The 26,847-nt window shown below is 49.8% G+C and overlaps 1 protein-coding gene across 1 annotated transcript; it reads left to right on the top strand.

Annotated features, from left to right (window-relative positions):
• Positions 1-33: 33 nt before the first annotated feature.
• On the top strand, positions 34-26,847 carry cracdla (cracd like a). Its single transcript, XM_064311565.1, has 13 exons — positions 34-1,062; positions 15,479-15,546; positions 16,018-16,174; positions 16,358-16,493; positions 16,728-16,892; positions 18,251-18,319; positions 18,727-18,933; positions 19,531-20,946; positions 21,168-21,459; positions 23,412-23,450; positions 24,039-24,496; positions 25,062-25,173; positions 25,548-26,847. The coding sequence occupies exons 1-13, from the start codon at positions 881-883 to the stop codon at positions 25,715-25,717; spliced, it is 3,471 nt and encodes a 1,156-aa protein (XP_064167635.1). The 5' UTR covers positions 34-880; the 3' UTR covers positions 25,718-26,847.

The raw sequence follows: 26,847 nt of genomic DNA, 5'->3' as shown, positions 1-26,847 counted from the left end.
GTGTGTGTGCCTGAAAATTCAGTTTTGGTAATTGAATTTATCAGATATTATCATAATGTTTATAATATTCATAATAAGGGAGGATTGTGGCATATTTAGATGAAGCTTTGCAAAGCCTTTGCCTCAGACACATTTTGATATGAAAACTAATTCTAAAAGTAAGAAACCCTGTGTTGTCTGTCTCCAAGCACTATAATGTGGTGAGTTAAATATGGGAAAGTTCCTTGGGTTAACGGTTAACGCGCTCTCCAAATGGGTTATATCCATGCAGAAATCAAGATTTTTCATGCGTAACCTTGTGAACAAATTAGTATGGTTATGACTGATGCTCTTACCCCAAAAAAGACAAGGAAACCGTTAATTAAGGCATAAAAGGTCAGGAAGTATTTTACTGCCGTTCCTGTTCAAGATGCAAGTTGATTATAGCTTCGATTTTTATTATTTTTTCATCCTGACTGTAATTAATGTTTTCACCGGAAAGCCGGGTACCGAACTTTGATGACGGTCCCTGTCTGCATAGCCGATTCCTCGTGCGTAACGAGCTACATAGGGTATATTCCCATTCAAATGAAGGAAACGGTCCGCAGCGAAATGAACACCCGTTTGTCCGCTCGCGGACATCATCAAAGTGATTTTGAATGTTAAATATAGCCAACGTGATTTCGTATTAGTGTTCATTTACCTAAATATACTAAACGAATGTGTTTGTTGAAAATAAATAGCCGGTGTTTAAAAAAAGTGAGAGAGTAAAAGTTTCATGACTTATCATCAAGCTCACTACTGTGGTAGATTTAAAATCCTCCGTAAAGTGAAAATTCTCCTTGTTTTATGAGATTTCACTAGAATATGTTTGCGAACTGGTAAGAACATTTGGAGATTAATGAGTTACAGGTGTACAGTTGTGGTAGCTACACCCTGGAAGGGACAATGGTGCTGCTCGCTTTCTATTGGTTGTTTGCTGCACCTACTGTACCGAAGCACGAGACAGCTGGAGAGGCACTGGCACAAGCTCACGAGCGCTTGCGTAGGGAATATCCGCGTACGCCGCAGGAAAACATCAAGGTAACATCAAAAGTGCTTTGAAAAGGTATGCGCACTTGTATTTATTCGTCTTGTAATGTTTGTTTTGCTTCAGCGTTTTCGCGTTCAGTAGCGCGTGCAAAGACAAGTTCTGCTTCCTCGCGATCGCTCGACAAGGTGTTTACAAAGTATTTTTTTTCTCCCTTTAATTCTTGTGGACATGTTTTAATCGTCTTGGATAGCGATTTCCGACAGTCGTATTGTTAAGGATTGTGGGGAGCACCACCGGTCGATTATTTTTCGTAGAATGCAATAATGTACAATTTAGGAATGGCAGAACTCTCGAGGACTATCCAAATATGGGGCACTTTCGTCAAGGTGAGGAGTCTAGACATTGAACTTAAAGGTTCTACGTTCTGCCGTGAAGGCGACAAACTAAATCTTCAGTCAGAAAACGAAAAAGTCACAGGGACTTAACATTGTCTTTCATGTACAAGGAAACTAAATTTAAATTGGGCGAAATGATGTTATTGAATTCGGTGTAACTGAATAATGTCAGGTAGCTACGTTTTATTAATTGAGAATCAAACTATATTTTCTGTTTAAGAAGTATATCGCATAAGCAACGAGTCGTTTTTATAGAACTGCTATAATTAACACAAAAAAAGATTTCCGAAGCATAAAGGGTGTCATTTTATAAATTACGTGTGTAGGCGATACTTTTTTCTCACTACATTCCCTTGCGTTATCAGAAAACGTTTGCGAGGATAAAAATATCCGTATAGATTCCTGGGGGAGTGGATTAAATCGGTTTACAATCGGCCTTAATCTCCCAGCGCTCGTTTCATTTGGATTTCACTCAGAAAATAAATCCCACATAAAAACCCCCAAAATTAGCAAATTGACAAATCAAGTGTGTCCAGTCTATCCGTTAGAAAATACAAATGTACATGTATTTGTCCTGTAAATAAATGCGCAAAAGATGAACCTTCAAACAGATATGCCTCTCAACACCATAAGGAGTATTTTAAAAAAACAATAATGAGAAACCCACTTAACACTAGAATAGTGTTTGATTCCGGAGGTTTACAGACTGCATCTGCGTACCGGCGCTGTTGGGGTCCTCTAATCACCGTTGCGCAAAAGCGCTCACAAGCCCCTGATATTGGACGTTGCCCAGCTGTCACTGTTGACTTTATCTATTGCAAATGGAGAAGGCACGGATTTAGTGGTGATCTGTGACCCCCGCCCCCAACAGATTTGCATTGCCGGACTTTAGGGGCAATGCCGCTAAATGTAAAACGACATGATCTACATGATAGTAAGATGCAGGGCAGTGGACTGGCCACAAGATTGCGTTGGCCCGGATAAAGAAAACAAACCAACGTTTTTCTTGATGCTAGATCAATTTTTTTGTTTGTTGTTGAATGCTCTGAATGTTTGTCTTAAAAAGTAGCAGTATGATTTGTAGGCAGATAAAGCTGTTGACTGTTCATGCTTGCATATCTCATCAGTAGCAGGTAGTCCCTAATGATGACATGTAAAGGATAAAAAATACAATTAAAGGCTCTCGAATACTTCCAGTCTGAATTAATAATAGAGGTAGAGCTTTGAGATGAGGAAAAAATCTTTTTGAAATATATCAGTCTGGAAAGGGTTACAAAGCCATTTCTAAGGCACTGGGACTTCACTGCACCTTAGTGATAGCCATTGTCTCCGGATAGAGAACGCTTGGGACAGTGGTTAATCTTCCCAAGAGTGGCCAATCGGCCAAATTTCTCCAAGGTAACAAAAGATCCCTGAAGAACAACGAAAGAATTGCAGGCCGCTCTAGCCTCTGCTAAGGTCAGTCTACATGACTCCACAATAAGAAAGAGACTGTTTTTTGCTGTGTTGGTGGGTTTTTAGATTGGGAAATCCACCCCCCCCCTTCTGTTGCTGTGGGGACAGGTTTGGGATTAGGACCACCCCACTCCCCCCCTTTCCACCTTTGTGTTGCTGTGGTGACGGGTTTGAAGCAGGACTCCAGTGCTCCATAGAGTATGTCAGAGGGAGAAGATGAGTGTGAAAGTGAGCACTTTAGTGGACATCAGGCCAAGTTCACATGCAGGCTTGTTTGCTGTTCCGCAGGGTGTGTTTAAGATGTTCCAACGGGTGGGGGGGGGGGCAGCAGGGTGGGGACAGCAGGGGGATGGACAGGTGGGGACAAGAGCCTAGCAGGGAGACAGCAGAACTAAAAATAGGAACAGAGTCAGAGGAACGAAGGACAGATTGGGGAAAAAATTTGCCTTTCTTTGGGAAAAACTGGAGCAGCGAGGACTATACCTACAGTAGTGTGTGTGTGTGTGTGTGAGTGTGTGTGTGTGTGTGTGCGGGTTGGTGACAGGTATACACTGCATTTCATTGCAGTAAAGTGTGTGGTATGTGTTCATATCGGAGTGTTCACATGTTTCAGTGCATGTATGAGTCTGTGTATGTGTTTGGGGCGGGGGGACAGATGACGGGTGATGGGGTCATTTTGGGCTGGAAAGTTGAATTGCCTCCAATTGAAGGATTTAGACTCTGAGCTGCTGCAGCTCGTGCGCTAAGCTACCTGCTGACTGCGGAACACATTCGGTGATGAAAAAGAACCGTTAACAATGACTGAATTAGTGCCGTCAAGATCAAAGGCATTCAGTGACTACGTTCAGGAAAGGGTCTCGCTCAGCACGATCATTAAGCCGAGGCTGAAAGATTCAGACGTTTCGGTGAATTTCCTTCAACAGTGAAATGGTGTACGACAGTCTTGTATACCCGACTGCAGCATCGCCACAGGTGTACAAGCTAATTAGAGAACAGCTGCCAATCAGAGCCTTTTCAGGTATGCTATGAAATTGTGGCAACAAATTTAAAAATGTAGCATTCATTAAATGCTTTCTTATGTCATCCTTTGTGTAGCCTACATCTAAAGAAAATCATCTAGAAAAGACCTGCGCTCAAAATTCTCTTAAAATGAGGAAAGCCTCATCCAAACTAAAAATTGAGCATGGATCTTTACTGAATGTGTATATAACATACTTCATAATATAACTTACTACAGTATATGACCTCTCTTAATGCTGGTTGTAAAAAAGATTATATTTGCATTAATTGCAGGATCCAAGCAAGACCGCACGTCAAACAAAACAGTCAGTGGCCATCTCCACCAGACCAATTAGAATCTTCTCAGATGATCACCTGACTTCACTTAGGACCACCTGTGGATTAGAGTCTGTCAGATTTCTTCACTGAGAGGTAAGCAGTATTTGTGCACTATTCAGAAATACCTTAAATGTCAGTTTGTCTGATAGTTTTTCAGCGCCGTGCCAGTCTGAGCTGTGTGAGGGAGAGAGAGAGAGAGAGAGAGAGAGAGAAATCCGGTGCTATCCTTCTCTCCCCCTCCTCCTTGTGCTCCCTATAATCCAGAGTGTTACTGCGAGCAGGGAAAGACCTTGCTCATATTTAACAGGGCTGTTACCTTGGTAACATCATATTTCACCTGGGGAGGGGGCGGAGGTGGGGGGGGTCACCACAGACCCCTGAGCCAGAGACTGTGGTCTTTGGCACAGAGGGGTACACTTTCTCACCAGAGGGTGAACCCACCTGTTTTTGTCCTTGTCAGGTGGGACAGGACCTGGAGGTCAACAGGGTGATGTAGACGAGAAGTGTTCGTGTGGGCGTGCATGCTGGTGGGGGGCTTGGGTGGAGGGGTGCTGGGGTGGGGGTGCTGGGGGGGGGGTGGGGGGCTGGGGTGGGGGTGCCTGGGAGGGGGTGGGGTGGGGGGTGCATGGGGTGGTGGGGGGTGCTGGGGTAGGGGGTTGGGTGGGGGGGCTGGGGTGGGGGGTGCTGGGGTAGGGGGTTGGGTCGAGGGGTGCTGGGGTAGGGGGGTGCTGGGGAGGGGGTTGGGTTGGCTCTGGGTTAATGAGTCAGAGCCCCACTGGCTCGACGGTGCTCTGTTTCTCCGGGGCGACGCGGGACAGTGAAGCTCCACTCCAGATAATGGGCTTCCAAAGGTCGCTGCCGTGGAGACGGTCAGAGAGGGGCCCAGCCCCCGTGGCTGGGGTTCGAGTAGCCGGGCTGCAGTTAGACACTGTTAATAATCAAGCGTCCCTGTCTTTGTCTCGAGGGGGTGGGGGGGGGGGGGCAGCAAAACTGCACCATTAATGATTAGGAGCCTCCAGCAGCCATGTAGCCACAGAACGTCCCATCGGCCCAGTGTAGGAGCAACCTTCAACCACCATGTGCAAGAATACATCACTCATCTCCCATTCAGACACACCACACACGCCCGTCCCACACAATCCTGGCCTCCTCCTCTAACCCAGTCAGACATTTCTGTGCTAATGTTTTATTTTCACAATAAACATTATTGTTTCAGCAGCGATGGATTTGATCTCTTTGGAGAAGCAGCCGCCACGTTTTAAGAGACTGAGGTTGCTTTCCTAATTTTCCAGTTCGGGTTGAATCCTATAAAAGCACCACCCTTTAAGGACTGGAGCAGAGAAACCCAAAAATAAGGAAGGGTGGTAAATGTTGGCGGTGTAGTATAATGGGTAAGGACCTGGTCTTATAACCCAAAGGTCAAAGGTTTGATGACACTGCCGTTGTACCCTTGAGCAAGGTGCTTAACCTGCATTGCTTCTGCATACATCCAGCTGTATAAGTGGATGCATTGCAAATGCTATGTAGAAGTTATTAACCTCCCCATGCACCTGCAAATGGGAAAAGCTGTGGTAAGAGTAGGAATGGATAAACGAAGGAACAGTGCGATATTTTTTTACAGATACACAGACTTTATCTTCTCTGGCGTTGGGGTGATAAATTCCTCACACGTTTGTTTTGGCATTGCCGTTGTCAGCTTGAACCTTTTATCGCTGTCCTGTCGCTCGCTCGTTTCTCAGAGCCCGTTTCAGTTTATGGCTTCAGGGTGCTGGTGCCATTCATTGAGGAAAGGGGAGGGCGAGCTTAACGGCAGCTTGGAAGGGCCGGACCGGTTGCCCAAATTATTTCGACATTTATGTCACGACGTTTCTGATTTCCAGGGCCTTCGAGCACAGCGAGTTGTTTTATCTGTTCCCACGGTGAATGTGTGGCAACGCTGAGGCCCCCCCAGGTCCTGAACGTGCACTTTGTTCAGGGGAGAGAAGGAGCGTCACTGAGGTGACCCGTGAGACAATGGAGGTGGGCGGAACCCGGGGGCGGGCCGGGCTCGCCGTGCTGGAGATAATGTTGCATTGTGGGAACGCTGATCCTGAGAGCTGAACAGGGCTTACTTATTCTGCTCAGAACTCAGGTGAACGAGTCCGGCAGCCAGATTACACTGTTCATGACGCACACTTAACACGGACCGGGACATATAACCATCTGGGCTACATTAACACTATTGACCCCTGTAAAATTATTGCCGGTTACTTGCCATTTAAAAAATAACATCTTTTTAAAAAAATTTTTTATTAATATTCTGAGCCAAATCCCTCTGTCATGTGACTGTATGTTTTAGTCAGCAGCATATTTCCTTGAAAACTATCTGGAATTTGCTGGGGTGTTTTAAAGTTTTGCAGACACTTAAAGAGTGAAAAAATGTAAAATGTATATTTCATCCAGGCCTGCACCTGAATGTGAACTGATATACCATAATCCTGGGCAAATAATATTGTCAGATATATGAAATAGCACTGATTTATCGCCTGATTGGCTAAGAGCACAAATGTCGGAGAACCGGATGAGCGAAGTATGGTGAAGCAGCCAGTGCCAGACCCCCACTGCAGTGTTCGCGGTGATGTAAAGTCTGGGTACAGTATGGGAAAGGCGTGGCCTGTTTGTACAGTACAGTGTAAACATTTACACGCTCTTTGGCTTTGCAGTGTTAATGTGTGGGCCGGCTAACGTGGCCCAGAGACTGTTAATCAGTGCAGTCCTTCTGAACGTTCTGAACGAGTCTGTCCGGCTGAATACGTGACCCGTGAGGACTGAACACACAGTGATATCTGAAGGGGGTGGTCCTGGTCATAGGTCTGTATATGATTGACAGTTTTGGTCAGATCTGTCTGCTTGAGTTGGTCACTGAGATGAAGGTAAATGTCATAGGTCACTTTGAGATGAAGGTAAAGGTCACAGGTCATTTTGAGATGAAGGTCATGGTCATTGGTCACTTTGAGATGAAGATAAATGTCATAGGTCGCATTGAGATGAAGATCATAGATCACTTTCAGATGAATCTAAAGGTCGTAGGTCATTTTTAGATGAAGGTAAATGTCATAGGTCACTTTGAGATGAAGGTAAAGGTCATAGGTCATTTTGAGATTAAGGTAAAGGTCATCGGTCACTAAAATGAAGTTAACAGTCATAGGTCACTTTGAGATGATGGTAAAGGTCATAGGTCACTTTGTGATGAAGGTAAATTAATGTGTGTAATTTAATGTAATGGTGAGCAGTCACTGTGTAATGAATGGCTGCTGCAGTCACTCTGGTGCAGGGCATCCCCGTGTCCCTGACTGTGTGCGGTAAGAAACTCCCTCATCCTGCTGGACCCTCAGGTTCTGTTCCATATTTCACCAGTGGAGCGGCGATATTGAGCTGCGAGATGGAGTAAATGTTTAATCATCGGTGCTGTACCGACAGTCTGATTTAGATTGACAGCAAGGCTACTGTGTGCATGTGTGTGTGTGTGTGTGTGTGTGTGTGATTGTGGGTGAATGTGTGTGTGTGTGTATCTGTACTGACTACAGAGATAAAGTAAAAGCCAAACTGCTTTCAGGTAATGACACCTGAGAGCCTGTTCTTGATTCACTAGTATGACTGTAATATGACTGTAATTCTAATTTTAGACTGTGGACTGGTCAACCAGACAAAACCGCTTCATCCTGTCTGAAAGTACTTTTCAGCGGCTCCTGTGTAAATATCATGATACACTGATGCGCTGCCATGCAGGTGAACAGAACCTCATCCAGTCGTGCGGCTAGCGAATGAAGATTTTTTTCTAGCCCATATCAGGAGCGCAGTGACGGCAGCTGAGTTGCCCATGTTCCGCACTGCCCTGCGTCACTCTCGTTCCAGACATTTGGCCTAGTCCCGCAGCAAGCTGTGCTGCTCTACTGAACATTTTGCAAGGATAAAAAAAAATTCTCTGAAAAAATAAATTGCTGGGGGGACATAAGAGTTAGAGGAGGAGTGTGGCTGAGATTACTGATGGGATGTCACAGAGAGGTTAATGCTCCATGTGATAGAGAGTTTGTTATTTGACTGCAAAGGCTTCTGGTCTTGGGCCGGTCACGCTGGGGCAGATCTGGACGGGGCAGGTACAGTGGGGCATTTATCTTCAGTGTCCCGTTGCCATAGAGAACGTGGAAAGAAACTTCTGGAGAGTGCACTCAGCTAAAGACGCTGCACTGGCCGCTGTGAAAGGTCCCCTTTTTCTCACCGAAACACAAGACAAGCGGGAAAAGTGAGCCCTTCTCCCTGGAGACGGACAGCCCCTCACCCCCCACCCCATCCTGCCCCCCCTCCCCCCCCTCCACTGTGGCGTCGGTGTGGTCTAAGTGAGCCTGGCACTGAATGGGGACAGTGAAGCTGACTGGCTCAGAGACTGACCGCAGATGTGTGTGTGTGCGCGTGTGCGCGTGTGTGTGGGTGTGTGTGCGTGTGTGTGTGTGTGAGTGAGTGAGTGTGTGCGCGTGTGTGTGCGTGTGGTTTCTTTGGGCCGTCCTGTGGCAATAATGGAACTGCAGAGACAGCATTGTCTCCTAGATACTATCCTACCATTAGGGGGGGGTTGTTGTGGCATTCTGGAATTCCCTCCCCGCCCACCCAATCCAAAAGTCCAGCTCCTTTTAGTACTGTCGCCCTATTTCACCTCCCAGCCCCTGACATTATTACCCGCTTGCAGACCACCTGGGCCTTGGCTTCCAGCTCCACTTTATTTAGCGGGAAAAAACAGGCAAATCTCAAATTCTGAAGTTTCCGCTGCAGGTTTTCTGTGGTTTCCTCTTAAATTCACAGCCATTTTATGTCTTGGAAACAGGGTGTGTGGATTCCTGTCAGCGACTTAAATGAACACTTATGACTTATGGTAGTGAGAATGCTACCGGCACTGAAGGGGTTAATGTGGAAACTTTGGTGCTGGCAGGTGATTGGCAGGTCCGGGTTGGGTCCAGCTAATCTGCATTTTCAGAACCAGATGACGTACAGAATGGGTTCCCCTGGAGCCTCAGATCCTGGGTGGTCCTGATTGGGCGGGCAGGCAATTGAGGTGATTGGCTTAATGCATGTTCAAATTTGTCAGTTACAGCAAATGCTACCGTGGCAGGTTTTGTGGAGGTTGTGGGAGGGGCTCCATTGAGTGGGCAGCGTACTTCTTGCGGAAACGAAGTTCGGCAAGGTCGTAAGACCAAAATGACATGATTGCGGAGAAAACGAACAAACGCATTCCCTTGCCGAAGTTTTTTCGGCACTTCTTGCACTTCCAAGATTTTCTAACTAGCTGAAATCACCGCAGATGACACCAATGCGAACGTCGCGTGTGATTGGTCAGAAACTCACGGTGGGCGTGATTTATTTTGTTTTATTCCCGCAAGCTGATTCCCCGTCTCCATGGAGACCACACTGCCGGCAACGTTACAATAATTAAGTATATGCATAATACAATAATATTGATAATTTTGTTGCTACGTGCGGTTGCGAAACCACATCGAGTATAAAACAATTTAGTCCGCAGAGAACTTCTTCGGTTTCGGCAAGTCGAAAATTTTTTTGACTTCTTTTGAAGTATGCTGCCCGCTTTGGTCTTCCCAAAAACCACACTGAACTTGGCCTAGAATTCAGAGATCAGGTCTTGTGGTCTCTTAGCAACACAGGATAATTTTTCCTTTCTCTCTCTCAAACACACACACACACAGCACAGAACTTTGATGTCCTGTTCCGAGTGTACGTTTCTCCCATCCTCCAGGCTTCCAAATCAGTTTAGCATGTCATAAGGAGCTTACAGCAGTGTGTGTGTGTGCGTGTGTGAATGTGTGAGCATTCAAGTGTGTGTATGTGTGTCTGAGAGAGAGCGTATGTGTGAGTGTGAATGTGTGTGTCTGTGAGAGAGTGTGTGTGAGTGAGCATGTGTGTGTGAGAGAGAGTGTGTGAGAGAGTGTGTTCACACGCACGCTTGTGTGTGGATTTGTTTGTACATATGCACAATGCCTGATGTTTAATCCCTGGCTGACCTTATAAAATAGCCAGTGATGCATGAACTGCTGAAATGGATGGCTGGTGCTTTTAAATGTAAGCTGTAAATGCAATGAGTTTATACAGGTCAGCATGCACGCATTGCAGACCCAGCCAAACTCATGGACATACCCTGCAAACTAAAACACTGGGGGGAAAAAACAGACATTCTCCTTCTTCCTTCCTGTGCGTTTGCATCTCTGCAGTAAGTAGGCCATCAGTTAATCCTCTTACAGATTAATCATAAAATGTAAAGTTTTCACCACAGTTTATCCCTCAGACTGATACAGCAATAGCATTCACAGAAACAAGCGTAAAATGAAATACGATTAAATATGATTTCTCTACAACGCGGCAAAACACGGACACTCACAGCGCACGCATGCATCACACTACCAGCGCGCACACATACACACACACACACACACACACACACACACATTATACTAACAGCACACACACATACTCACAAGCACACACTCAGTGATGTACAGTGCTTAGCAGTGCTGGAACCGCACTGTACAGAGGGTGCAGTGTGTAGTGTGTAGTGTGTAGTGCAGTATGGAGTGTGTAGTGTGAATGTCTCCCATCCGTATTCCTGACCTCCCTTCCAACTCCAGTACCGCCTTCAGTACCGCAGCTACCCACTCCCAGAGAAAGCCACTGTTAAACCAAGTCATTGCCGTTACGATAAACCATGAATTAGAAACATAAATAAGCTCTGCTACCTCTGTTACAGTAATACACCCGCTAGTCGGTTACCGTTACCCCGGTAACAGCATCAGCACCAGCGAGCCTTATCTGCGTGGTGGAAATATTCTGTTGTTTGGTTCAGAGCGGAGCTGACGTGCCATGTTTTCAGCTATTTAAAGACACAGAGAACCCCGAGGGAACCTACGGTCCAGATGGGGAAACATTTTGTGACGTCACCGGAGTCGTGACAAGGCTCTGCGTCTGACTGCAAGGCAGACGGCAGGAGGGGGAGGCACAGGTGCATGGGGAGGCTAATAAACTCCTCAGTGCTCTGTGACTCATCGAATAGAGCTGTGGTGCGTTTGACCTGTCCCTCAGCTCCCTGGAGGTCACAGGAGGTTTTACACATTTAGGGACCCTGGCCTCTCTGTGGAAAGGATGGAGACAGAGACTGAGCACTCAGAAGGATGGGGACAGAGACTGAGCACTCAGAAGGATGGAGACAGAGACTGAGCGCTCAGAAGGATGGGGACAGAGACTGAGCACTCAAACCGACTGATGCTGTGCTGCTGTGCTTTCTAAGCACTGCCTCCCTCTCCATTCCCTTCCCTCTCTGAAGGGAAACTGAGGTGAACAGGGTTTCCGATGGTGTGTCCCAGGGGCAGCTCTCTGCCTGTGGGTTTCTGCTCCAGCTGAGCACGCAGTTAATTAGGCTCGATCGAGCCCTTATCTACTGACACGGATCTCTTCTGTTCATCTCTACATTTAATGTGCTGTGAACTCTTCATGAAATAAAGACTTGTGTTTGTCCCTTGTCAGAAAACATAGGTATCAGCAACACTTTCAGGCTTAATCAGCTGTTAAATTTTTTGTTTTAACACGTCAGATGAACACTGCCGATTAACACTGCCGAGTGACACTGGGGTGTCCCGGGGTAACACTGGTGTACTTCATAAGGGCTTCACACTCTGTGGTCTTGGTTTCAATTCAAAAGTTCAAAAGGGGGATTATCTTAGGGGGAAGGGGGGGGCAGCACAGTGACTGTATGCTTGAGATGCAGCTGGTGCCCAGTTTTGCAGGGGGGGGGTTTGGGTTGGGGGGTGCAAGGTGATGGGTACAGGCCCCATCCCATCCATCTGGTCTTCAGTCCAGGACTGTTCTCCTGCTGTTTCCACAAATTCCACTACAGAATATCATTTATGTAATACTGGAAATTTCTTATTGTAATAATTGTTTAAATGCAATGGTCCATATGAACATTGCCCCCCCCTACACACACATACACACACACACACACACACAGCTCTCGTCTCCCACAGTGTGTGTGGTAAAGCTGCTGAATCATGCCAGTTTGCAGTACTGTGTCTGTGTGCATTTCACTATCAGCTCGTTAAGCTCGTTAAGCCACGGATCGGCAGAATGCGCGTGTGCACTGCTCTCTTCCCTTGCTGCAATTTCAGCAAACGGCAACATCATATCAGCTGTCCTAAAACCACTCCCAACATGCAAGGCTGTGACCTTCTACACATAAACATAGCAAGAAAAAAAATGTTTTTAATCTGTAAAGATTGTAAAATAATAGAAATGATAATTGACTTGTGCTTTAACTCCGGTCCCACACAGCGTGTATGTGTTCAAAGGTAAAGAGGATAAAGGTAAAAGGTCAAGGGTCCTGCTGGAGAGAGAGAGAGATGGTGTTTGTTCTCTGTCCAGGAGCTCTGTGTGAGGCTGAAAGAGTGATAGATCGGGGGGGGGGGGGTGTGTGGGGGTGTCTGCATGTCACTCAGATGTTTAATGTCACATCACACTATCTCAGAATCGCTAGGCAACGATGACGGATGCCCAGGCCAAAGTCAACAGCAGCAGAGGGCTGGTTTGTTTTGAAGTGCCAGACTCTGCTGACGGGTTTGGGGCTGTGTTTGGAAGCACAGGACTGTGCTGATTGGTTTGACTGTGTTTTTAAGCACAGGACTGTGCTGATTGGTTTGACTGTGTTTGGAATCCCTGGGCTGTGCTGATTGGTTTGACTGTGTTTGGAATCCCTGGGCTGTGCTGATGGGTTCAGCTGTGTTTGGAAGCACAGGACTCTGCTGATTGGTTTGACTGTGTTTGGAAGTGCTGGGCTGTGCTGACGGGTTCCGCTGTGTTTGGAAGCACAGGACTGTGCTGATTGGTTTGACTGTGTTTGGAAGCGCTGGGCTGTGCTGATTGGTTTGACTGTGTTTAGAATCCCTGGGCTGTGCTGATGGGTTTGGCAGTGTTTGGAAGTGCTGGGCTGTGCTGTCTGGTTTGGCTGTGTTTGGAGTCACTGGGCTGTGCTGACGGGTTTGGCTGTGTTTGGAATCCCTGGGCTATGCTGAGGGGTTTGGCAGTGTTTGGAAGGGCTGGGCTGTGCTGACGGGTTTGGCTGTGTTTGGAATCCTGGGCTGTGCTGAGGGGCTTGACTGTGTTTGGAAGCGCTGGGCTGTGCTGTCTGGTTTGGCTGTGTTTGGAGTCACTGGGCTGTGCTGACACGTTCAGCGGTGCAGACGGGTTGGGCAGTGTTTGGAGTCACTGGGCTGTGCGGACGGGTTTGGCTGTGTTTGGAATCCCTGGGCTATGCTGAGGGGTTTGGCAGTGTTTGGAAGGGCTGGGCTGTGCTGACGGGTTTGGCTGTGTTTGGAATCCCTGGGCTGTGCTGAGGGGCTTGACTGTGTTTGGAAGCGCTGGGCTGTGCTGTCTGGTTTGGCTGTGTTTGGAGTCACTGGGCTGTGCTGACACGTTCAGCGGTGCAGACGGGTTGGGCAGTGTTTGGAGTCACTGGGCTGTGCGGACGGGTTTGGCTGTGTTTGGAATCCCTGGGCTATGCTGAGGGGTTTGGCAGTGTTTGGAAGGGCTGGGCTGTGCTGACGGGTTCGGCTGTGTTTGGAAGGGCTGGGCTGTGCTGATGGGTTTGACTGTGTTTAGACACCCTGGGCTGTGCTGTGCTGATGGGTTCGGCTGTGCTGACGGGTTGGGCTCAGGTCAGTGAAATAATGGGAAACTGGGGGAAAGAGTCTCATTTCTGATCAGGCCGATCTGCTGCAGCTCTGGAGCAACAAACAGAGTGAGTGAGTTTCAGAACCGAGCTTCAACGGCAGATTTTCAGAACCGAGCTTCAGAACCGAGCTTCAGAACCGAGCTTCAGCGGCAGATTTTCAGAACCGAGCTTCAGAACCGAGCTTCAGAACCGAGTTTCAGCGGCAGATTTTCAGACAGTTTTATGACAGGAAACAGGAGCTGGAGCAGGTCCAGGTGGTGACGGATCCTCTTACTGTTTACCGCGCGCTAAGGCAAAGACATTACCCGTCTATTCAGACCCATTTAGAGTCCGTGAGTCAGTGAGTGAGTCAGTCAGCACGGGACACTACTGTTTTATGTCAGTCCAGTCACAGAAATAAAAACATAAAACAAATGACGCATTCATTTGCTCTGTTGGGTGGTGTGTATGTCCATGCACATGAGAAGTGTGTCTGTTTGTGTGTTTGTGTGTGTGTGTGTGTGTGTGTGTGTGCTGTGTGTGTATGTGTGTGTGTGGGGCGTGTGTGTGTATGTGTGTGTGTGTATGCCTGTGTGTGTGCTATGTGTGTGTGTGAGTGGTGGTGGGGGGGGGAGGTGTGTCTGTATTTCTTTCCTATATTAATAGTTTACAGCGCATACATTGGGGCTGCGAAATGGTTGATGTTAGTTTCGGTTCCGCACCCCCAGGGTGTCCCGAGCAGCCACGGGGGCTGTGTGTGTAATGGCCGGGCCCTTTGTGTGTAAGTAAAGGGCAGAGAGCTCCATTACTGCATATCCTGTTTCTGCTCGGACGTGGGGCCGAGGATCGGCCTAAAAGCCCCAGTACAATGACTGCATTAAGCACACAGGTCTGGGATCAGTTACCGCTCGCTCCCCCGCTCCCCCCGCTCCCCCTCTCCCGCTCCCCCCGCTCGCTCGCGGGACGTAGCGCATGGCTCACCTGCTCACCTGAGCACGCCACGCACGTTTATGGGTGTTTTTTATAGCGCCCTTCCTCCGCTCTGACACCGCGTGACCCGCTATCTGCTCCTCCAAGGACAGGCTGTGGCTAACGGCCCGCCGTCGAAGCCTGAGAGCATCCCGCCATTATCGCGCGGGCCCCCCGTCAGGTGGTCCCTGTCCCCTTAGGACAGCCTGAGCTCAGAACGCAGATGAACGACCCCTGCCCCGCCCGCCACACACACACACACCCCAGGGGAGATAAGGACAGGGTGAACTGTGCGTGTTTCTCCACACTGCAGGAAGACAGTGCTGGAGACAGCGCAGTCCACGCGGTGGGTCTCAGAGATATGAGCTGTTAATGTGTAACGCTACAGGCCTGACAGCGCCATCAGCTGGGCTCTTAACCCTCAAATTCTGGGGTCCTGCTCAGTCTGTGTCCCATGTTCGTGTTTTAAAGAGTGCAGAAAAAAAACATTTTATCTCCCAGGATTCTGTGTGCACATATTTGGGATGCTAGTTGCATGAAAATATTTCTTCTCTTTTGTGGTTCATGTAGAGTAGTGGCAGAGGTCGCCATGGAGACCAGCGCTGCAGAAGCAGAGGGAAGCAGTGAAGACATCACAGGTTAGAGAGCCTTGTCTTCTCTCCTCTCCCCACAACTCCTCTCCTCTCCCTTCTCTACTCCTCCCCTCCCCATACTTCCTCTCCTTTCCTCTCCTCTTCTCTCCCGTCCCCTCCTCTCCCCTCCTCTTAATTCCTCTCCCCTCCCTGCCCCTCCCCTCCTCTCCCCCTCTCCTCCCCTCTACCCTCCTCTCCCCCCTCTCCTTCCCTCCTCTCCTCTCCTCTCCTCTCCCCCTCTGTCCTCCCCTCCTCTCCTCTCCTCTCCCCTCTTCACCTTTCCACTCCCTGCCCCACCCCTCCTCTCCTCTCCCCCCTCTCTCCTCCCCTCCCTGCCTCCTCCCTCCTCCCTCTCCTCTCCTTTTCTCCCCTCTCCTCCCCTCCCCTCCCCTCCTCCCCTCTCCCCTCCTCTCCCCTCCTCTTCTCTCCTCTCCTCAGTGTCAGTGGCGTTTTAACGCAGCGTACGCGTGTCCACAGGGAAGAAGAAGTCCAAGCTGCAGGTCCTGAGGTCGCGGCTGTTTGGGAGGATGAAGAGGAAGGAGACGGAAGGACTGATGAAGCAGAGCCAGTCCGCCAGTGATGTCACCGCTGAGGCGGCCAGGGAGGGAGAGGAAGACTCCGAAGACGAGTTTCTGTGAGTCTTATCACCTCTTCATTTTCGGCGGGTAGGGGGCCAATTTAAAAGAATATGAGTCATTCACTTACTTTATACATTACTTCAGCGTTATAAATGGGCATTTCTAAGATTGTAAATTGAAAAGATCGTAAATACCTGCCTACACCTGTGCACACCTGCCCGTGTCTCTGCCTCACACAGGTACTCACACAGCCGGCTGGCATCTCGAGCGATGTCACATGACAGCATCTTCCTCGCCGACGAAGCACAGGCCCCAGTGGAGCCGGTCCGGATTCTGTCCCAGGAGAGCGTGCACGGAAAGATCAAAGCGCTGCAGGTAAGCCAGCTGGCTGCCGGCGGGCCTGGAGACACACAGCACAGTGGTTGTGCCACGTTCTGAGAAACCCAAGGTGACTCCCCTCCCCTGTCTCTGACTGGTCAGATGAATCAAACGGCCACCGCTCTCCCTTTCATTCATTGGTCAAGTGAAATGAATGACTACTGCTCTCCCTGTCACTGATTGGTCAGATGAAATTAATGTCCGCTGCTCTCCTTGCCTCTGATTGGTCAGATGAAGCTGCAGCAGCAGAATCTGCGTCTGGGCCCGCCCCCCCTTTTGATCCCCGGTAAGCGAGCGGAGGACACGGGGGTTAGCTCTGAGGATGACGGGCTGCCCCACAGTCCCCCCGAAATCTCCCTCTCCCTGCCTGAGGGCCTGGCTCGGGGTGCCCCAAAGGTGACTACAGCAACCCCCAAAGCTGTAAAACATACCCCTACATGCTAACCCCAACATCACATATACCCTTAAATACAGCCCTCGATATCACATATACCCCTAAATACTGCCCCCGATATCACATATACCCCTACATACTGCCCCCAACAGCACATATACCCCTAAATACTGCCCCCAACATTACATAAACCCTCTACATACTACCTCCAATATCACATATACCCCTACATGCTAACCCCAACATCACATATACCCTTAAATACTGCCCTCGATATCACATATACCCCTACATACTACCCCCAATATTACATATACCCCTAAATACTGCCCCCAACATCACATATACCCCTACATACTCCCCACATATAATCCTAAATACCCCAATATCACATATACCCTTAAATACTCCCCAATATCACATATACCCCTAAATACTGCCCCCAATATCACATATACCCTCTACATACTACCCCCAATATCACATATACCCCTAAATACTACCCCCAATATCACATATACCCCACATACTACCCCAAATCACATATACTCCCTAATACTGCCCCCATCACATATACCCTACATACTACCCCTACACAACTAATCAATCATCATAACCCCTTCAAACTGCCTGCAACATCAGATATACCACCCACATCCTTCCTCCAACATGACTTATACCACCTACATACTGCCCCAAATAACACATATACCCCAACACACTGCCCCCAGTATCACAGATACCTCTACATTACTGCCCCCAAAATCACATATACCCCTACATCACTGCCCCCAACATCACATATACCCGCTACATACTACCCCCAATATCAGTGGGCTCAGAGTAAGACTCACATTTGATCTGTGTCAATGGCAGGGTCAGTCCTGCACTGTACAACTGGACTATCCCTCCCCCTCTCTCCTTACCCTCTCTCTCTCTCTCTCTCATCATCTCTCTCACCCCTTCCCTCTCTCCCTCTCTTTCTCTCTCTCTCATCATCTCTCTCACCCCTTCCCTCTCTCCCTCTCTTTCTCTCTCTCTCATCATCTCTCTCACTCTCCCTCCTTTCTCTCCTCTCATCATCCTCTCCCTCACTCTCTTCTCCTCTCTGTCTCTTCGCTTCTCCCATCTCCTCCTTTCTCTCTCTCACATCTCTCTCACCCTCCCCTCTCCTCTCTCCCCTGTCTCACCTCCTCTCTCTCTCTCTCTCTCTCTCCCCTGTCTCCCTCTCTCTTTCTTTCTCCCTATCTCCCTCTCTCTCTCCCCCTCCCTCACACCCCCCTCTCTCTCAGTGTGATAACCCTTTGTTTCCCATCAGCCATTGCGTGACACTGAAACCTCTCCCCCGTTCCGCCCGCAGTTCCCTGACACTCACAGAAACCTTAGCTCTCTGAGTTTAGCGGGGACAGGAAGTGAAGAAGAGGAGCAGGTAATGCAGCTTCCTGTGTGCATGTGAGGGGCATCTCATTCTCTCATAACATGTCTAGCATATCATGTAAACCTGACTGAACCTTATGTGTTACGCTCTCGCTGAAATTTTTGGGTTTTTGAGGGGCACGTGCAGCTGGAAAATGCCATGTTTCGGTCTGTAAAATGTGTTCACTGGTCTTGTCTGATGAAATAAAATAATAATAATAATAATAATAATAATAATGAAATAATTTTGTGCTTTCAGCGTGCAGAGAGGTATTGGCAGAACAGAGCCACCTGGTTCTTGCAATAATGGATATTAACGGCTTATTTTCAGTGTCTTATATAATTTCAGTGAGTGGCCTCGCTGTCAGTGAAATATAACTGATCTGAGATCAGTGTTTTTTGTCTGTGTGTGTCCCTCAGGCTTGCTCTCAGCCTTCGTCCCGCCCCCTGTCCCCCGGGACGAAGCCGCCTCCCCCCACCGCGCCCGCCACCGCCCCCCCGCCCGGCGTGGACTTCGACAGCCCCGCCCAGTTCACCCCCTGCCTGGACAACTCGGCTGCCCGCCATCGCATGTCCGTCAAACCCAGGAACCAGCGAGTCAGCGTCAAGGGGCGGAGACTGCCCTCGGTGAGCCTCCCGCGTTCGGCCATTTTACAGACGCTGTCCTCCGCGTCGTTTCTCCCTCCGCATACCGATAAAGTCACACATCTGCATGCTATTGAGCCAGTTCAGTAAGGCTCTTATGGGTCTGTTAAGCACTGAAGTACCTGAGCTCCCTCTCTACCGAGGCAGCTCTACCTGGGGATGGAGCCTGCAAGCTCCAAATTACAGACCGGGGAGGGTTACGTTTGAAATCGGGGAAAAATATAAGAAAAAAATATCAAAATCACAATTTCTCTGTCTCACTTTTTCTTTCCCTCTCTCTCACTCTCTACTCCTCTCTCTCTCCCCCTCTCTCTCTCCCCCTCTCTCTGTCTCTTTCTCTGTCCCTCTCTCTCTATCCTCCTCTCTGTCTCCCTCTCCCTCTCCCTCTTGCTCACTATCTTTCTGTCCTCTCTTCATCCCTTCCTCTCTCTCTCCTCTCCCTCCTCCTCTCCTCTCTTCCTCTCTCTTCATCCTTCCCCTCCTCTCTCTCTCCCTCTCCTCTCTCCTCTCTCTCTCTCTCTCTCTCTCTCCTCTCTCTCTCTCCCTCCCTCTCCATCCCTCCTTCACGTCCTCCTCTAGCAGCATGTCTCCCGGCCTCGCTCTGAGAGTCTGAACGCTCTGGACCGGGCCCTGCCGGAGACAGATGAGGAAGAGGAGGGTGAGGTCCCCAGAGACCCGATCCGCCTGCGGTCCTACTCCACCCAGGTCATCCGCTCTGGGGAGGGGGGGGCCCTGCGGGACCCCCTGGTGGGGAAGGTGCGCCTCACCGGGGAGGGTTTTGGAGTAGGACACACGGACACCGACCTGTTGGAGGAGCACGTCACCATGAACCCCCTCTTCCTCCGGCCCATGCCTCAGGGTCTGGAGGCCCCCTGGGTGCTAGATTTGGAGACCGGGGCTACCCCGCCAAATTCGGCCGAGTCACAGAAACCCTCGGAGACCGAACACCCCAGCGTTGGCCCACCGCAGGGGGGCAGTGACCCTGGACAGAGGGTCTCTCTGAAAGACACACCGGCACCCTCCACCACGCCCACGCCCACTCCTGTGGGCCTGCTGTCCGTCTCTGAGAGCGGCCTGCCTAAATCTCCAATGAGGCGTGTCCAGGGCGTGGCCCGAGAGCCAGTGTGGCCTCCGGCCCAGCCCAAAACGCAGCACCTCCCCACTCCCGCCGTTGCCGCCGCTGCTGCTGCTCAGCAGTCCACAGCACCATGGAGGTCATCTCTGAAAAGGAACACGACGGAACAAACTCAGTGGGACTGCCTGCGCCCAGAGCCATCCCAGTCTGTCACAGCGCCACCCGCTGGCTCGGATGACCAGCCGTCGCCGGAGGGCGCCGATCACGGGAAGCCGCAGGGGCCCGGTTCTGGCTCGTTCCGGTTCTCCATCGCGTCGGCCTGGGACCGACCCCGGGGGGGCAGCCTGCTGGGGAGGGAGGAGAGGAGAGGAGCCAAGAGCTCCTCCGACTCCCCGGAGGTCCCCAGACTGCAGCCCCTGAACCCTGGGTCAGGGGGGAAGGGCGAGGGAGGGCCGCCGGTGAAGGCCTCGTTCCCCTCCTCTAGGCGCGAGGAGGAGACGGTGGCAGCTCCAGAGGAGCCTAAACCGAAAGACCAGCCCAGAAACCTGGGGCTGTTCCAGGAGAGGACTAACCCTAACGCCAGGGGGAAGGAGGGCACGGCCCCCAGGGGCCCCGCTTGGGGGGCTGGGGGCGGGGGCGGGGGCTCCGTGCCGAAGCAGGTCGCCGTGGAGACGGCGACGAGAGGGGCGGAGGAAGGGAAGGATTCCAGAGAGACCCGGAGCAGGGGGTCGGAGGAGGAGAGCGAGGGGGAGAAGGACGAGAGGGCCACGTTTGGCGTGAGGCTGCGCTCCACCTCCCAGTCCGCCAAGTACCGCCAACGGGAAGCACCGAACCCAGAGACGAAATGCCCGAGCCTTAGTGTGGAGGGCTGCCCTCCGAGCCAGTCACCCGACCACCAAGCCAGTCTCCCCGGCCAATCTGTACCCGCGGCCAATCACGCGACACCCGTGGCTTTGGCCAATCACGCAACACCCAGGGTGGCCCTCTTGGCCAATCACGCAACACCCAGGGTGGCCCTCTTGGTCAATCACGCGACACCCAGGGCAGCCCTTTTGGCCAATCACGCGACACCCAGAGCAACCCTTTTGGCCAATCACGCGACACCCAGGGTGGCCCTCTTGGTCAATCACGTGACACCCAGGGCAGCCCTTTTGGCCAATCATGCAACCCTCAGGCCCTGACCCCCACCAAACGCCCTGACCTCCTGAAGCAGCACAACGTGGCGGCTCAAGGCTCCCAGTCCCTGAGGCGAGAGGGCGAGGACAGGGGCGCCGTCCCGGGACAGCCCTGCCTCAAGCCCCCCCTGCACAGGACGCGCACGTCCCCAAACTCCGACCCCCCCGCGTCTCCTGCGCACCCACCTTCCACCCCCTCCAGCTCCACCAAGTGTGACCACGGGGACAGAGAGAGGCCCGGGGAGTCGAAGCGGGGGGGTAAGTCTGCTCCGACACGGGACGCCGCTTGGGTGAGTTCGGTAACCCTGGCAACACGCAGCCCAAGCCTGTGATTGGTGCATTTTTAAAACTTTGTGTTGTATGGGTGACTTCAAACTGGTGGCGGCAGGCATTGGATAGGTTCTACTGAAGGATGAATGGGTTTAGGGTTTGATTTGGGAAAGAAAGGCCCGTGCTGGTTGAAAGCAGGTGTAAATGAGTGTCCTCTGCAATGGGCCACATTGTCAAGAGCCTCGATAAGTGTGACTTCTGAGCTCTGATCTCACATAGATAAAGTTCAGTCCCTGTGAAACATTTCACCTCTTTTTCTACCTAATTTGCCTTTCACAATGATGCTCGTAGATGAGCCACTGGGATACTGCAGAACATTGATCCATTAATAGCAGTCATTAATAGCATTTTCACTGGGAGGGTCAATGGCTGGCCAGACATGCCAGCTGTTTTGGTTGGACTGCAGGCAGGAGGGGAGGAACTGGATTTTCAAGCCTCAGCGACAAACTCAGATTCAGCTTCTTAAGAGTGCGATCTCACAGGATAGTCACGATATCAAAACAATCGATGGATCTACTCCAGAACTTGCCACCAGAAATCTGGCAGGGCAGTGCTCAGTCTTTTCCCCAACGTATCAGTAAATTACAGTCAAAGGTCAATTGGTCAAAGGGCAGACTTGATTTTTTTTGTACCGAAACCACTCCTCTTTCACTCCACCTGCCAAACTTATTCAGATGGCCGTGCTCCCTATGCTAGACTGCGGTGATGTAATCTGTGGAACAGCACGGGGCACCGTTCTGCCACCAGGTTTTGCCACAAATTCCCCCTTTAAAGCTCATCACTGCACTGCGTAATCCTCGACAAAGTGGGCATCATTCCATACCCGTCAAAAGAGCCGCTGGCCATCTATAAAACCCTCCTGGGTTCATCCCCTCATTACCGGCGTCATCTATTACAGCCTGCACCCCTCCTCCTCCAACACTCGCTCAGCCCGTTAGTTCCTGTTGAAGGTCCCAAAATCCGACACCTCACTCAGTCACCCGTTCCTGTGACTGGATTGACCTCCAAAAACCTTAAAACCGGACAGATTTACCTCCCCTTCAGCTTCCATGGCCTCGATTGAGGACATTATAATCGATCCCTGCAATTGCTTTCCAGCCTTTTAACACCACTGAATGCCTTTGTTCTTACGGCTGTTCCTGCATGTTTGCTTTTTACCCCTTTTTTCCCCCCCTTTTCTAATTACAGTTCTTCTGTGTTATTTAGTACTTCACTGTGAATCTCATGTGCTACCCAAACATCAGCTGTCCTCTGTATTAATTTGTACTGCATGGTTCTGTTCTGTTTCGTCTGTTTCCAGCTACCTGTGTCCCTGCTTGGCTTTATTACTTTGTCTGCTCCCTGCTCTGTGTTTCTATATGACGACTGTATTATTGTATGTGTATGACTCTGTGTGTGTGGTCTATGCATCGTTCTTTTATACTCTTGTGATTATTACATTTATGTCTTTTAACCCTCTACTTCTGGTCCTCAAGAGGCTTCTCTGCCGCTTGCCAGACCGTGATTGTAAAATAAAGGTGAAATAAAAATAAAATAAATAAAATCATAAGATAGCAACTGTCATTGTACAATGATTCCACAAAATCAGCAACTGTAGCTATACTTGTGTGTCACAGCACAGCATTTGAAGGTATACTATGATGTCACAGACAGCTGATGTCACAAAGAAGCATCTGTAGGTGTTCCAATGTCACAAAGCCTCCATAGTGTACTGTGGTGTCACAAAGCAGCGTAAAGATGTGTACTGTGATATAACAGCTTCTGTAGGTTCACGTCTTTAATTTGTACTGTGAATACTGTTATTTGAGTGGTGTATCCCAGCCTAAAACCTATTGGCCTTCTCACTTATATAACAGTTATAATTTTTCTTTATTTTGTAGATGATGTTGATATGCCCACAGATCCATCTTTAGATTCAGGTAATATAGTTGAAAATCTAAAGGTATTGAATTAATTTGCCATTTTGTCACTGAATGAGATCATGTGATCATTTTCTCTTATTCTGACTCGCTAATTCATTTTGCAGTCAGTGCTGAATCAACATCGTCTCCCATTGGCATCAACTTAATTTCACAATCACAAATCAAAACACCTGTACAAATATGATTTTCCTCAACTTTCTTAAAATTCCTTAATTAGGCTTTTATTGGGTGGGGGTGGGGGGATTTGGGAGGCAAGATACAGAATGTTCTACCTGTATATAAATTCCAGGCCAGGATTAAATACTTCATCTGAAATATTTCCACACTTTAAATGACAGTAAAATTCTGGCAGATTTCTGACCATTTTACTGAAGCATCCTCTAATCGTCACCAATATTCAAAACAAAATTCTCCTCAAATGTGAATCCATATTTTTGATGAATTAATTAATTCCTTGAAAATTCTCAGTGATCTGAGCTTGAAATTCATTCCAGCATCTAAACAGTTAAAAGTATTTTCAGTGTTTCATCTGATCCAGTTTCATGAGAGTCCTGCACTCTAACGTGTTCAATGTCACTCTTGAAGGTCCAGCCCCCAAACCAGCGTCGGCCCCGCCCAAGGAGGCGGAGCCTGTGGTGTCGGAGCCTGTGGCGTCAGAGCCGGCCTGGATGACCATGGCGAGGGAGAAAACCAGGAGCCTCCAGCAGATGTTCACCAGCAGACTGCCCCGGGAGTTCGCTGTGACCACGCCCACAGCCACGCCCACGCCCACGCCGAAACCCTCCCCGCAGCCCGCGCCCCCGACCCCCGTGCCCCCGACCCCTGCGCCCGGCCCCGCGCCCCAGCCCGCCCCACAGCACCCCCCTCTGGCCATAGCATCAGGGAGGGGCGACAGGGCGCCCCAGGGCAGGGCAGACAGGGGCGCGCCGACGGAAAAGACGAAGAACGAGAAGACTGAAAAGACGCTGCTGGCGGAGAGCGCAGCGCCCCCTAGTGATAAAAGGCAGGAGAGGACAGACCGACCCTTCCCAGTGGGGGGCAAGGTACGCCTCCGCCATTCTCAAGTCCTGGATCAAAAATCAGACAACGGCTGTGTTCGAAATCGCACGCTATCCGCACTTATCGAGCTAACTGTGACGTAAAGTGAGAATTTAGTGCATGCAATGTGAACACAACACACTAAATTCTCATTTTGCGTCACGGTTAGTATGATAAATATGGATAGCGTGCGGTTTCAAACGCAACTCATGTGGAACGCAACTAGTAGAGCTTCATCGCAGTGAGCCAGCTGGAATGCTTCTTAAAAAGCATGAGGCATTCCTGGGATTTTGCCCCCTGTTAGCGAGCCAGCAGTTTTAAACCTCGGTAAAACACGCTAATGATTTGCAGGGCTCACACCTGGCTGGGCGTCACTGCGCTGTTTGAGTGATAGGGGGCGACACAGGACTGTGCAGGTCAGGTGCACCATGACAGAGAGCAGGAACGTGACTGCTCCCGGCAGCTTGGTGCTGCACATGGCTTTGAGCACGCCCTGCGCCCTCTGGTGGTGATGTAGGGGAATGGCTAATGAGCTGACTCACAGAGGTTGTGCTCTTTCCTGTGTGCCAGCAGACAGAAGCTAAAGCAGCCCCAGCTGAGACCCACAGCACAGCGGCTGCTGCTCCACACAGAGCAGAGCCCAAGATGGAGGGCAGACTGGCCTGCAGGGTCCACAGCTCAGGTACGGATTTTTGTATACACACTGCGCGCGCACACACACACACACACACTGTGTTCTCACACACACACACTTACTGCGCACGCACACACATCACACTCACACATACTGTGCATGCACACACATCACACTCACACATACACACACACACACACACATACTGTGCACGCACACACACATCACACGCACACATACACACACACATACTGCACACACACACACACACACACTATACTGGACACATACAGCTGCACATACACACACACACACACAGATACACACACACACGCGCTGCACACACACACACACACGTTTGTGTGTGTATGTATGCATATTTTAATACTAAAACCACCTTAAATTTTGATGTTTCCCCTTAGAAGCAGCACCCAGCAGCACTCCTGCCCCGAGCAGGGAGAGAGAGGACAGGCAGCCAGTTCGGCCTGAGGCCCCATCAGCAGCGCCTGCTGTGTCCAGCGGGGGGCAGCCATCTTGGATGGAACTGGCCAAGAGGAAGTCCCTAGCCTGGAGCGATAAGGCCATGGACTGAGAGAAAAAGAGAGAGAGAGAGAAGGATGGAGTGAGAGGAGGAGAGACACAGAGATCGGCTGTTCTTCTGCTGTGTTAGTGTTCGATGAGAGCAGTGGTGACAACCTGCCCAAGTCTCAGTTCAGCCTCAGCCCACTGTCTGTGTGTGTGTGTGTGTGTGTGTGACCGTGTGTGTGTAACAGGTGTGTGCTTGTGTGACTGACTGTAGCAATAATTGTCTGTATGTGTAACAGGAATGTGTTTGTGTGTGTGTGTAACAGGAGGACTGTGATTGGCTGTTGAAGCTGTGTGTGTAACAGGAGTGTGATTGGCTGTAGCAGCTGTGTGTGTGTGTAACTGGAGGGTGATTGGCTGCAGTGATTGGCTGTAGGAGCTATATGTGTAACCGGACTATGATTGGCTGTAACAGCTGTGTGTGTGTCTGGAGTGTGATTAGCTGTACAAGCTATATGTGTGTAACTGGAGTGTGATTGGCTGTACGAGCTATATGTGTGTAACTGGAGTGTGATTGGCTGTACGAACTATGTGTGATTGTGATTGGCTGAAGCTGCCACAGGCTGAGCACGCTGAATGCCCAGTTCACAGCCTTCTCACAACGCTGCTGGAATGTTAGAAAATGGTTTTACATCTGCAGCAAAGCAAAGCAGCGTGGGAGATCGGACTCTTCGGTAAAAAATGGATTGTTGGTTAATCCGTGACCATTTCCGGACCCTGCACAGTGAGGCAGTGTGCTCACAAAGAGGTTGACTAGACCTTCATCAGAAATGTTTTTGAATGGGCGACACCGTCGTGTAAATCTCAAACATTAACCGTAGCCAGCGAACATGAACCGCTTTCCTCAGTGTCCCTGGAAAAGAGGATCGCGACACCACATCTAACCTCGTGACTGTACAGTAATATTGAGCTGATGGCGTTATTGATCATTTGGGCTGAATGCTCTGTGTGATACAGAGGACCATCGCTGGCTGCTCAGACCATCCAGGCAGCAGATCTTGGAAAATGGCATCAAATGCAAACTGATAAACTGTGCTCATCCTCCCTGTTCTGTATTTTTATGTACACGCAAACAATGCAAAAAAAAAATGAAGGATACAATTATAAGCATGTGATTAAAGGGAAAAGCGAACTTCA

The sequence above is a fragment of the Anguilla rostrata genome, chromosome 15 (assembly GCF_018555375.3).
Source record: "Anguilla rostrata isolate EN2019 chromosome 15, ASM1855537v3, whole genome shotgun sequence".
Lineage (NCBI taxonomy): Eukaryota > Metazoa > Chordata > Actinopteri > Anguilliformes > Anguillidae > Anguilla > Anguilla rostrata.
Note: the sequence above shows the minus strand (reverse complement) of the source record. Positions and strands in the feature narration are given on the sequence as shown.